This window comes from Kogia breviceps, chromosome 19 (assembly GCF_026419965.1).
Source record: "Kogia breviceps isolate mKogBre1 chromosome 19, mKogBre1 haplotype 1, whole genome shotgun sequence".
Classification (NCBI taxonomy): domain Eukaryota; kingdom Metazoa; phylum Chordata; class Mammalia; order Artiodactyla; family Physeteridae; genus Kogia; species Kogia breviceps.
Window position 1 is genome coordinate 12,377,627 of NC_081328.1, and position 11,172 is coordinate 12,388,798.

An 11,172-nucleotide genomic window follows, 5' to 3' on the forward strand; every position below is an offset into this window, starting at 1 on the left:
GTGCGGGGCAGCCTCATTCTGGCTGCTCCTTGGATCCCAGAACCATCAGCCTTGGTGCTTCCCCCAGTCCATCTCACACACACACACACACACACACACACACACGTCCTTTGTGAGGGACAACTATTACTCTTTAGAAATGAAGAAACTGAGGCACAGGGGGTGGTGCATACATGAGGACATGGCAGGCACTGTAAATGAGAAATCTTTCAAGATAAACTTTGGTGTCATGTATGCATGCTTTGTCACTGGGAATAATTTAAATAAAAAGACTCTTCAGGAGTCCATATGAGATATTTACTTTGTTAGAACAGGACTTTGCACCACTATCTGTTCAGGCAGATCAAAGCAAGTAAGTGGCAGAGCTTGGACAGGAACCCAAAGCTAGCTGCTGTGTCCATGGGTTGGGACCCCAATCCTACCAGGGCTGACAGAGCCTAAGGGGGTGGGGCTCAGAAGCTATGGGCGGGGCTAGGGGTTGGCTGGGTGGGGCTAAGGAAGTATACCGGGTGCCGGGGGGATCAGAGCCTCTACCCCAACCCATCTCATAGCCCAGGCTGGGGTAGAACCCCCAGTAGAGGTGAGGCACCAGGGAGTGGGGAGCCATCAAGAGCCAGGACCTCGGGGGGCTATGACCCCAGACCGCTGAGCGCAGCAAAGACGAGGACGGAGCCCCAGCGGCCTAGGAGGGTCACGTGCCCATCGAGCCCAGCACCCAGAGTGTCTCCCACCTCCCGGGCAGCCCCTGACCTGGCTGTGCTCTCTCTCCCCGCCAGGGTGCTGTGTGGAACTGCTGCTGCTGCTGCTGGCCGGGGAGCTGCCCCTGGGCGGCGGCTGCCCGCGGGACTGCGTGTGCTACCCCGCCCCCATGACGGTCAGCTGCCAGGCGCACAACTTCGCGGCCGTACCCGAGGGCATCCCGGAGGACAGCGAGCGCATCTTCCTGCAGAACAACCGCATCACCCTCCTCCAGCAGGGCCACTTTAGCCCCTCCATGGTCACCCTGTGGATCTACTCCAACAACATCACCTTCATCGACCCCAACACCTTCCAGGGCTTCGTGCACCTGGAGGAGCTGGACCTCGGCGACAACCGGCAGCTGCGGACGCTGGCGCCCGAGACCTTCCAGGGCCTGGTGAAGCTCCACGCCCTCTACCTCTATAAGTGTGGGCTCAGTGCCCTGCCGGCCGGCGTCTTTGGCGGCCTGCACAGCCTGCAGTACCTCTACCTGCAGGACAACCACATCGAGTACCTCCAGGACGACATCTTCGTGGACCTGGTCAACCTCAGCCACCTGTTTCTCCACGGCAACAAGCTGTGGAGCCTAGGCCAGGACACCTTCCGGGGCCTGGTGAACCTGGACCGGCTGCTGCTGCACGAGAACCAGCTGCAGTGGGTCCATCACAAGGCTTTCCACGACCTCCGCAGGCTGACCACCCTCTTCCTCTTCAACAACAGTCTCTCCGAGCTGCCGGGCGACTGCCTGGCACCCCTGGGGGCCCTGGAGTTCCTCCGCCTCAACGGAAACGCCTGGGACTGTGGCTGCCGGGCGCGCTCCCTGTGGGAGTGGCTGCAAAGGTTCCGTGGCTCCAGCTCCGCTGTCCCTTGTGTGTCCCCCGAGCCTCTGCGTGGCCAGGACCTGAAGCTGCTGAGGGCCGAGGACTTCCGGAACTGCACGGGGCCGGCGTCCCCGCACCAGATCAAGTCGCACACGCTCAGCACCATCGACAGGGCCTCCCGCAAGGAACACCACCCACCCCGTGGCCCCGCCAGGGACAAGGACCACCCGCACGGCCATCTGCCCGGCTCTCGGTCGGGCCACAAGAAGCCGGGCAAGAACTGCACCAGCCACAGGAATCGCAACCAGGTCTCGAAGGCAGGCACCAGGAAGCAGGCCCACGAGCTGCAGGACTATGCCCCTGACTTCCAGCACAAGTTCAGCTTTGACATCACGCCCACGGCGCGGCCCAAGAGGAGGGGCAAGTGTGCCCGCAGGACCCCCATCCGTGCCCCCAGCGGGGTGCAGCAGGCCTCCTTGGGCAGTTCCCTGAGGGCCTCGCTCCTGGCCTGGATACTGGGGCTGGTGGTCACTCTTCGCTGAGGACGCAGGGCCCCAGCACCCAGCACTGCCACATGTCCACCAAGGAACAGGATTTCTTTTCTTTTTTTTTACAAGTGGAGGATCTGCTGGGTTTCAGGCAAAGGCTGGTAGAGGCTTCAGCTGCTGTCTGGGCCCTGCCCGGTGGATTATAAACCCAAAGTGTACAGCCCCGAGCGGGAAGGGGTTAGTCCATCCCACCCAGCTGTCCCAGCCAGCCCCCGGCCGAGCCCCTGTGGACGCATCCACCCAGCAAGGCAGGTAAAGCCTTGCTTTACCTAATGAATCCTTCATTAGCAACGATGGGACAGTGCCCCACGGGAGCTGGGAATCCTGGTCATTTGGAGAGGTCTGAAGGGCCCCCGCCACTTCCAGAGGAAGCAGGACTCAGAGGACAGACAAGGGTCACCAAAGAAGCTGGGTCCACCAGCTGTCTGGGAGCACATGAGCAGGTGGCATTTGGGTTCTTGCCTGAGGCCACCTAGTCACCCTGCCCTGAATCCAACCGTGTGCCACCTTCAGTCTCTCCCTCGGAGGTAACGCCTCTCATTCCTGATGTCTCAGGCAACCCTGGCAGACCCAGGCCCAGCTGCTGGGCTCCAAGAACCAATTACCAAAGGAAAGATCATCAGAGGCTGAAATATAGAACTTCATCGTGTGCAATGAGGTTCTCACAGGAGGTGCAGTTTTATAACTATGTCCACTTTATATATATATATATATATATATATATATATATAGACACACACACACACACACACACACCCTCTACGTATATATATACACACAAATGCACAGGCCCCCCCGCCCTACTCCTTTACCAAACTGTATGTCTTATGTTTATAAACTATACAGAAAACTATATCTGCTGAACTAAAGATTGTATGGGTGATTTCTAGCAAGAAAGGAGTTCTAGGATTTTTGTCTAGACTCCAACCTGGCAACGGTAGTCCCCATGTAACCTGGGCTTGCCAGGGCCTGGGGCAAAGGGGCAGTGGGGGGGGTGGTGGTCAGGGAGAAGGGGAGGCAGCAAGAATCACTTCAGGGGACCAATATTCTTAGATACTTGGAGCATCAGCATGTTTTTATATGCAGCACAAGCCTGTCTGCCACCCCGGAGCGCCCAATCACTCCCAACACAGCAGCTGTTGGCATCAGGGTGAGAAGCCAGAAGCAGCTTGTTGGACATCGGGGGGCTAGGCCCTGGGGATGGGCTGGAAGGAGAACGGGAAGGAAGGGGCTTTGGGTTTCTTAAGCCGGCGGGCGAGTCAGTGTCCACAGTGTTAGTCCAACAGTCTGGGCAGTGTTGCCAGCCTAGTGTTTTGCCAGCCACAGTCTGGACGGGCCAGGGATGCTCTGGGCATGAGCCCAGGCCTCCAGCGTGGCTCAGCTGCTGAATTTTTCCTTGAGGCTCTTTGATGGGCATCCCAGCAAGGGTCCCGTGTAGGGCGGCAGGAGGGAAAGCATCAGGTGGCCTTAGCAGAAGGGGAACAAAGAGGGCATTTCAAGAACCATCTCAGGCACTTCTGCATTACGGAGGCCCCGTCCCTCCTGGACCCTCTGAAGTTGCCCCGGGGACGGGCAGAGGTCAGGGGGTGGCCAGACTCAGGGGTCAGGAGTGGGGACGTGCAGGGAATGGAGCATGCAAGCTCAGACAGGGGAGAGGAGCTCAAGTCAAGGTCAGCCATGCTGCTGGCTGGTGTCCGTGCGGGCACAATCTTTTTTGGCTTTGCACAAACCCAAATTCCCCACCAGAGAGGATGTGTGTCAGGAGCAGGAAACACTGAATCCAATTAAGAGAGAAAAATAATAATAAAAAAAATTCTCTTGGACAAGAACCCTGTTTCTCATTTCCCAACCCCGAATTCCTGAAGGCGTTGCAGATCCTGGGCTTTTATGGGGTGGGCGAGCCTGCTGGGTGCAGCTCTGAGGACACAAGCACGTTTGTTGGTGGGAGGAGCTGTTTGGAACAGGGGTACACTGACTCACTGGGACACGTGTGTGCACGAACACACACACACACACACACACACACACACACACACACACATTCTCGGTTCCATGGTTCTTCCCTCACCAGCACAGGACACGCCTCACTTCCCACGCTCTGGCTGCCCTGGGTCGGCACCATCTCTGTGGCTGTCTCCGGAGCGGTCTGGCCCTGGATCATTCCCGGCCTGCTCCCAAGAGCTTCACAGCAGCAGCTGAGCTATTGATTCTTAAGGGGGCTCGGGGGTAGCCGGAAAGGACCTGCTGGTTCCTAGGGCCCAGAGGAGATTCCAGGAAGCTGGGGCCCGACCCATGTAGCAGTGGATGTGGATGGGGTCTGGAGGCTGCACCCGCCTCTCTGGCATTGGAGACAGGAGAGAGTTCCCCAGGTAGAGGAAAGAGGCTGTGTTTCCAGGCCTGGACAAAGCCTCCTCAGTACAAGGCTGGAAATGTACACTAAAGGGAGTCCGGTGACAGCAGAACAAATTGTCTTTGGCCTGCGTTTGCTCCCAGTGGTCTGCCTGCTCTTACCCAGGCCGGTGCCAGGGCCTAGCTGTCCCTGTAGAACCCGAGGATGTTGTTATGTTGTTGATTTCATTTCCAACTTTAGACAGCACAGCCCTCAGCAGGAAAATCAAGAGTCCAAGCACTTTATTAAATTAAAAAAAAAAAAAAAGACTTAGAAAGTCCTGTAGTATGGAAGTGAAATAGTACGAGAAATGCTAATGTTTGATAAATGATCCGCTTCTGTCAAGCGCAGCACAGTCTCTGATTGCTGACTGTTTAATTAGAGGCAAGGCAGAAGGGCCCAGACACCAGGTGTATTTTAGCAGCTTGCTCCTCTAAGAGGTAGAGGGAATAAAAGCAGCTCTATTGTGGATGACATCACTTGTCACTCAGCAGCTCATGTGCTACACAGGCACAATGACAGCATTGTCTGAAACATCAGAGCAAGTTCACAGGTCAGGAGTTAAGCTAAGGCCTTTCAACTCACCAGACCCAGCATCCCTCCTAGGTGGTTCAGGGCAGGGAGGTGTGGGTTCCTGCCTTGGAAGCCCTATCTTCCTCGCAGAGGCTGAGGCCATCCCCCACCCCTTTGTTTGTGGTGGGGCCGGCCCCTTTGCCGTCTTTGCTCAACACTTTCCCTAGGCCCCCCAAGAGGCAGCCACCTCCTCATCTTCCTCTCTCACCTCCAGCCACACAGCCCTCCTCTCTGGGGGAGTGGCCTTCAGGAGGGTCTGGGTTACCACCAGTGGTCTCAGCGTTTCTCTCCACAAGTTCCTCCCCAGGCCCCAGAGCTTGGCTGGCTCCCTACCCTTCATTCAACAAGCATTGAACAAGGGTCTACATGTGCCAGCCATTGGCCCAGGCTCTGGAGACCTAAAAGTGAGAAGACGTGGCTCTCCTGAAAGGAGCTCAGAGCCTAGATGTGGAAGCGAGTATGGGATTGGTGAAACCAGGGTGGGATTGGTGTCTCTGTTGGCGCACCCCCCACTACCATGAGAAACTCGGCCAGGGTGGGGGTAGTCAGGGAGGGCTTCCAGGAGGAGGTGACATGCTGAACGGTCTCAGAGGATGAGGAGGCAGCCAGAGAAGAGTGTGGGGAGTATTACAGGCAGAGGGCTGGAGGCATGCAATGGCACCATGTTTGGGGTATCTGCAAACAACTGTGAGCTGAGGACTGGGAATGCTGTCTGGGGATGTGTGGGAGGTGAGCCTGGCAAGCGGAAGGCCCAGGAATCCTGGGCCTTGGGGGCTTGGATCCTACTCCGAAAGTGGAGGTGTGAGTCCCCCACCTTGGGGTCCTCTTCCCTACCCCGAACCCCCAGTCCCTCTCCAAGCACGTGGCCCCCACCCGTGGCATGCTTGCCAGTGTCCCCCAACAGTGGATTTCGTCATCGAAACTTGCCTCTTCTGCTCAGCCAGATCCTTCCCTCATGCCGGCAAGCTGGAGTACTCCCTGGAAACCTGCCTGGGCCAGAGTCCCATTCGACACCTGCTGCTTCCAAGCACGGACAGTATCCCACAGCCGTTTTGTCTCCTACACTCCCTCCTTTCCCATCCACGCAGGGCTCAACCCGCAGCCCTTCTCCTTGCTTCCAAGGGGCTGCCCAGACACCCCCTAGGGCATCTCCACATGTGCCCGCCCTGGCAGACCATCAGAACTCCCCCAGACTGCATCTCCCTTTTTTCTCTCCTGCTGGGGCTGTTCATTACCAGGGAACCAAGAATCCCATTTAGCAAATGTTTACTTGTCACCTAACTAATCACTCAGCACTCTGCCACCATGGCAAATGGGGGCTCCAGAAGGCCTGTTGGCAAGTTTGTGGGGGCTGGGGGAGCCAGGAAGTCCTCCTGGAGGACAAGCTGCAGGGCAGGGGGTCAGAGAGAACAGATTTGCTGGGAGGGCTCCCTGGAGCCAGCTGGGAGCCTCAGGGTCTCAGCAGCTCCCAGCAAATCCTCCCTTGTCTTTTCACCGCCCAGAGTGTCCCCACCAGCCCCTGGCTGGACCCCACCTCTGGGACCCAGAGCCTCAGGGCCCTACTCAACACTGACCTGGAGGATGCCAGCCTTTCTTTGTGTACCTTCTTATATGGATCAGGGGTGAGTGTACCTTTTGATGTGGTCCTGGCCAACATCTACCGTTCAGCCTCTTGACCCAAATGTGGTTGCATTCTGGCTCACCTCCTCCCAGCCTGGCTTTCTGACCTAAGTAAGAGTTTAACCCATCAGCTATTATTCCATCCCATGTCACCAATTCCCCACTATCAGCTTGTAATTGGCCAATTTTCTTTCACCTTCTGTCTACCTGGAAAATTTATCAAGAACCTTTGCGCGTTAAAATATCCTTTACAGCTCTCCACTTGATATCTCTTTCTGCTCCTCTAATTGTCCCTTTTAACTCACTGTGCTTTCAGTATAAATCTCCCACTCTCCCCCTTTGCAGGCTGTTAATAAATATAAGCTCTAAAAAAGTATACGTAAATATCTATTGTTAGCTAAGTAACTCACAGCACAGCCAAAAAGCCAGGAAGAAAGGGAGGCTCAGAGGGAGGCATGCCCACCTGTGCTCACACGCAGGCTGTCCTTGCCTAGCTCTCTTTTTTTTTTTTTTTTTTTTTTTTTTTGCGGTACGCAGGCCTCTCTCTGTTGTGGTCTCTCCCGCCGCAGAGCGCAGGCCCCGGACGCGCAGGAGCAGCGGCCATGGCTCACGGGCCCAGCCGCTGCGCGGCATGTGGGATCTTCCCGGACTGGGACACGAACCCGTGTCGCCTGCATCGGCAGGCGGACTCTCAACCACTGCGCCACCAGGGAAGCACGCCTATCTCTTTTAAGAGGACTGCTGGAATCAGGGTGGATTATGGTCCTAAAAAGTCCACTGGGTGAAGGAACTGAGGATGCACCAAGGGAGAAAGAGAAGCAGAGAGTAGCCACGAGGCTGTGTTGACAGGCCGCGCTGCTCCAAGAGCAATGTGGGAGGGGTGAGGACAGAGGGGACACGCGCGGGCAGCAGTGGCTAATTTCAGTGGTATTTCAGTGAGCTGACCCACAAGGCCCCTTCCCTCCAAAAGAAGTGGGTCAGCCTCCTCCAAGGTATGCCACCAGCCTGCACGCATGTGGCCTGCCCTCCATCTCTCTGCTTTCAGCTCTTATTGCTCATTAGAGCTCTTCGTTTCTAAGCACCAGGAGGGTAGGGAAGGCTGTGCCTTTTGTGTCGCCGATTCCTATGTGGCAGCGTGCACACTAATGGCATGTCTGAATGGCAGAATTTGACACTGCTGCTGCAGAACGCGCTTGGGTCACAGTGCTTTCCAAACTGGCTGAGGCTCCACGCCACCTCCACCTCCTTCACCCGGGCATGTCTGGGAGCCCCCGCCAACCACAGCCTCTGCCGCTTCCTCTCAGAAGAGAGAGGAAGTGAGAGATGTATTAAACTCTTCAATCTCTGTAAGTACCATTTCCCAGGAGATAGACGCTAAGGAAGAATGAAACGCAAGTGCTCAGGACCTAAACAGGTGGGAGGCCTCCGAGGCAACCGGCTCCATGTCACCCAACCCCCCAGCTTCAGGGACGGTCACGGCCAAGATAATGATGCTCTCCGAGTGGCAGCTGCTGACCGGAGATTGAGATGTGGCAGCATCCAGGTGGCCACGCTCTGCTCCAGCCAGAGAGAGATGCAAGGGACGACCACCATATAAGACATTTTCAGGGACGAGGACCAGCAGGACAAACCCACAGAGGGAGGGGACGGGGTCAGGTGTGGACTGGTGCAGTCTCAGCAAGACCCCAAAGGGCGCACACATACGATGTCACCTGCAGAGAGAAAGCACAACCCTACGGGAGAGTCACGTAGCCAAAGAGTCAAGAGACAAGGAAAGATTCAGACGGACAGACAGACAGACGGGAGGGTGCGATAAGGAAAAAACCATTTTGCACTCACACATCACTCAGGGCACCATGCCCTGTCACTGTCCCTCACGCAACCGAGCGTGGGACATTCACGCCGTCCCCAGATTTGACACCCGCCACGTGCGTGGCCCTGGACAGGTGACAGCCCATCGACCAGGAACTTACCTTCCGGCCGAGAGCAGCCCCCTTTATTTCATTACAAGGGGCGTGGTCAAGAGCTGGGTGGAGGGGTCTGTCACGCAAACGCTCCCCGCCCCGCCAGGGAGAATAGAGGGTGGGAGGAGTCCCCCGCTCCCGGCACGCTGGTGACCACCCTTCAGGGGCCAGATGAGGAGCAGAATCTGGTCTGAGCCCTGTGGGCAGCGGTGTTTCCCACTGAGCCTTGACCCTGAAGGGGTTTTTCCGCCTACCAGCGCCGTGGAGGCTCCAGGGGCCCCGAGCCCTTAAACCCCTGGACTCTGTGCCCTTGGGCATGTGGCAGGTTCCTCTCCGCATTGGCATTCTCCCCACACGCTCGGGGTCACAGAGGTCTCCAGGTGTTTATATTCTTTTTCCCGGCGTCTAAGCCTCAGAGGCCCCGAGGTCCCTGACCCTTCGTCTCACCTGCCGCCCGGAAAGTCTCTCGCTGTTTTATCTGGTGGCATTTAAAGTGCCACTGAGTGTCTGGCGCTTTGCAAGTCTAAGGTACAGGCTCTTCTGAATTTCCACGCCAGCCTCCTTTCCGGAAGCTACCCCAGGCTCACCTCCTCGCCTATGTCTCTGCTGGCTGTGACACGTGATCATCAGGAAGGAGGCTCACACCACCCTAGGGGGCCGCACTTTGCTCTCAGCTCTGTGACCACAGAGGCAGGCAAGGCGGAGACTGGGTGTTCTGGGTGGAGGTTGCTGTAAGAGCAGCTGCGGTGAACTCCACACCTCCAAGCAGCTGGTCCTGCAGCGGCCCTTCCCCACCCCGCCTCCACCGTCCTGCAGACCAAACGAACGTCCGTCCCTCCCGGCCGCACAGGTGATGCACGCTGGGGAAGTTCTCCCTGCGATCGCTCGCGCTGCCTTACTAGCTCCTCTCTCCTCCCCCAGTGACCGCACACTGGGCCCAGAGCTGGCCTCAGGCTCCCCAGCGGCCCCTGGCCACCGTCAGAAGTGGCCCCCTCTGGCCCACGCCCCCTCGGCCTTCTTGCTGAGGGACAGCTTCATCTCTCAGAGCTGCTGACCCACTGCAGCCCCCGAGACCGGATCCAGCAAGGCCGTAGCCCTGTCTTCTTGGGAATCTTTCCTCCTCATCCATTTTCTCTCCTAAGACCAGGGATGAATGAAAATGAAAAAGCAACTTAAGAACTTCCCTGGTGGTCCAGTTAAGACTCTGTGTTTCCAATACAGTGGGCATGAGTTCGATCCCTGGTTGGAGAACTAAGATCCCACATGCCGTGTGGCCAAAAATTTTTTTAAATAATTTTTTTAAAAAAAGCAACTTAGAACTGGGTGGCATGAGGGTTTTTTAAGGCCCCTCATGGACACGACCTCATAGTTAACTGGGAAGTGTCACCTCCGAGATTTGATCACAATCCCCATTTTACAGATGAAAAAAAATGGGCCTCCTGGTAGTTCAAACCCAAGCTTTTGAGCCCAAGACTGGGGCTCTTCCCCATCACAGCCTTGACCCCCATCCCACATGACCCAAGTCTAAGAGTGGAACCACTCTGGGGGACTCAACGCTTCCCTCCCACCCCCAGGAATTTCATGCTCAGAAGAATTGATTTACAGAATCAATCAAAAGGCAGAAACATTTACTAGAGGTTCTCTCTGCATTCCTGACCCCTTGAACTTTCCCAAACTAGGTCACTGGGATGGCCAGTGACTGAAGGAGCCGGCAGACCCCTCCCAAGTACAGGGGTGCAGTAATAGAGAACACCCACGCTGGCAGGGGAGTTTCTCCAGTTTCTTGACAGCTGTAGCTGGGTCCCCATTTCTAGAAGGATCTCACACAGTGCAGTAGACTCCAGTAGTAAAGGCAGAGAAAGAAGACCCAGCCCCATGGTCCTTTCCCCTGCAGGGCACCTCTCACCTTGTGACAGGGAGACCGTGGGTAAGGGCCACTCAAAGTTGACAATCAGACCTGCAAGAACCATGTGGAGGTCCCTATGTACAAACATAAAACAGGTACCTTCCTAGCTGCCCCCCTTAAGTGGCTGCATTTTTTATAACGTTTTGAGCTTTCAGCATTAAAAAAAAATATTTATTTATTTATCTTGGCTGCGCCAGGTCTTAGTTGTGCTACGCAAGATCTTCGTTTCGGCATGAGGGATCTTTTAGTTGCAGCAGGTAGACTCTTAGTTGCGGCATGCAGGATCTAGTTCCCCAACCAGGGATCGAACCCAGGCCCCCTGCTTTTGGGAGCTCGGATTCTTACCCACTGGACCACCAGGGAAGTCCCTCAACATTTTTGATAATTGATTTTTGGTCTCACCTCAGAGCTTTTCGTGGACTTTGAGACTGTTCTGGAAATTTGTATTTTCTTTTCATTGTTTTTGTTCATTTGGGAAATTAACTTAAAATCATCATCATAATTTTCAATCAAATATGCCTGCTTTGCTTGTTTGGAATATTTTCATGAATTTTTAAATTTTGCTTCCATTTTTAAATGGCCTAATAGCAAATTGGCTAAAAAGTGAACAGGC

The 11,172-nt window shown here is 55.6% G+C and overlaps 1 protein-coding gene across 2 annotated transcripts in view; it reads left to right on the plus strand.

Annotated features, from left to right (window-relative positions):
* RTN4RL1 (reticulon 4 receptor like 1) overlaps positions 1–3,936 on the plus strand; it is a 64,176-nt gene extending 60,240 nt beyond the window's left edge. For both annotated transcript variants that reach the window (XM_059046765.2, XM_067021087.1), the window contains exon 2: positions 777–3,936. In XM_059046765.2, the coding sequence (XP_058902748.1) occupies positions 777–2,101 (1,325 nt within the window). In that variant the 3' untranslated portion in view covers positions 2,102–3,936. The remainder of the gene's footprint in view (positions 1–776) is intronic.
* Positions 3,937–11,172: the final 7,236 nt, after the last annotated feature.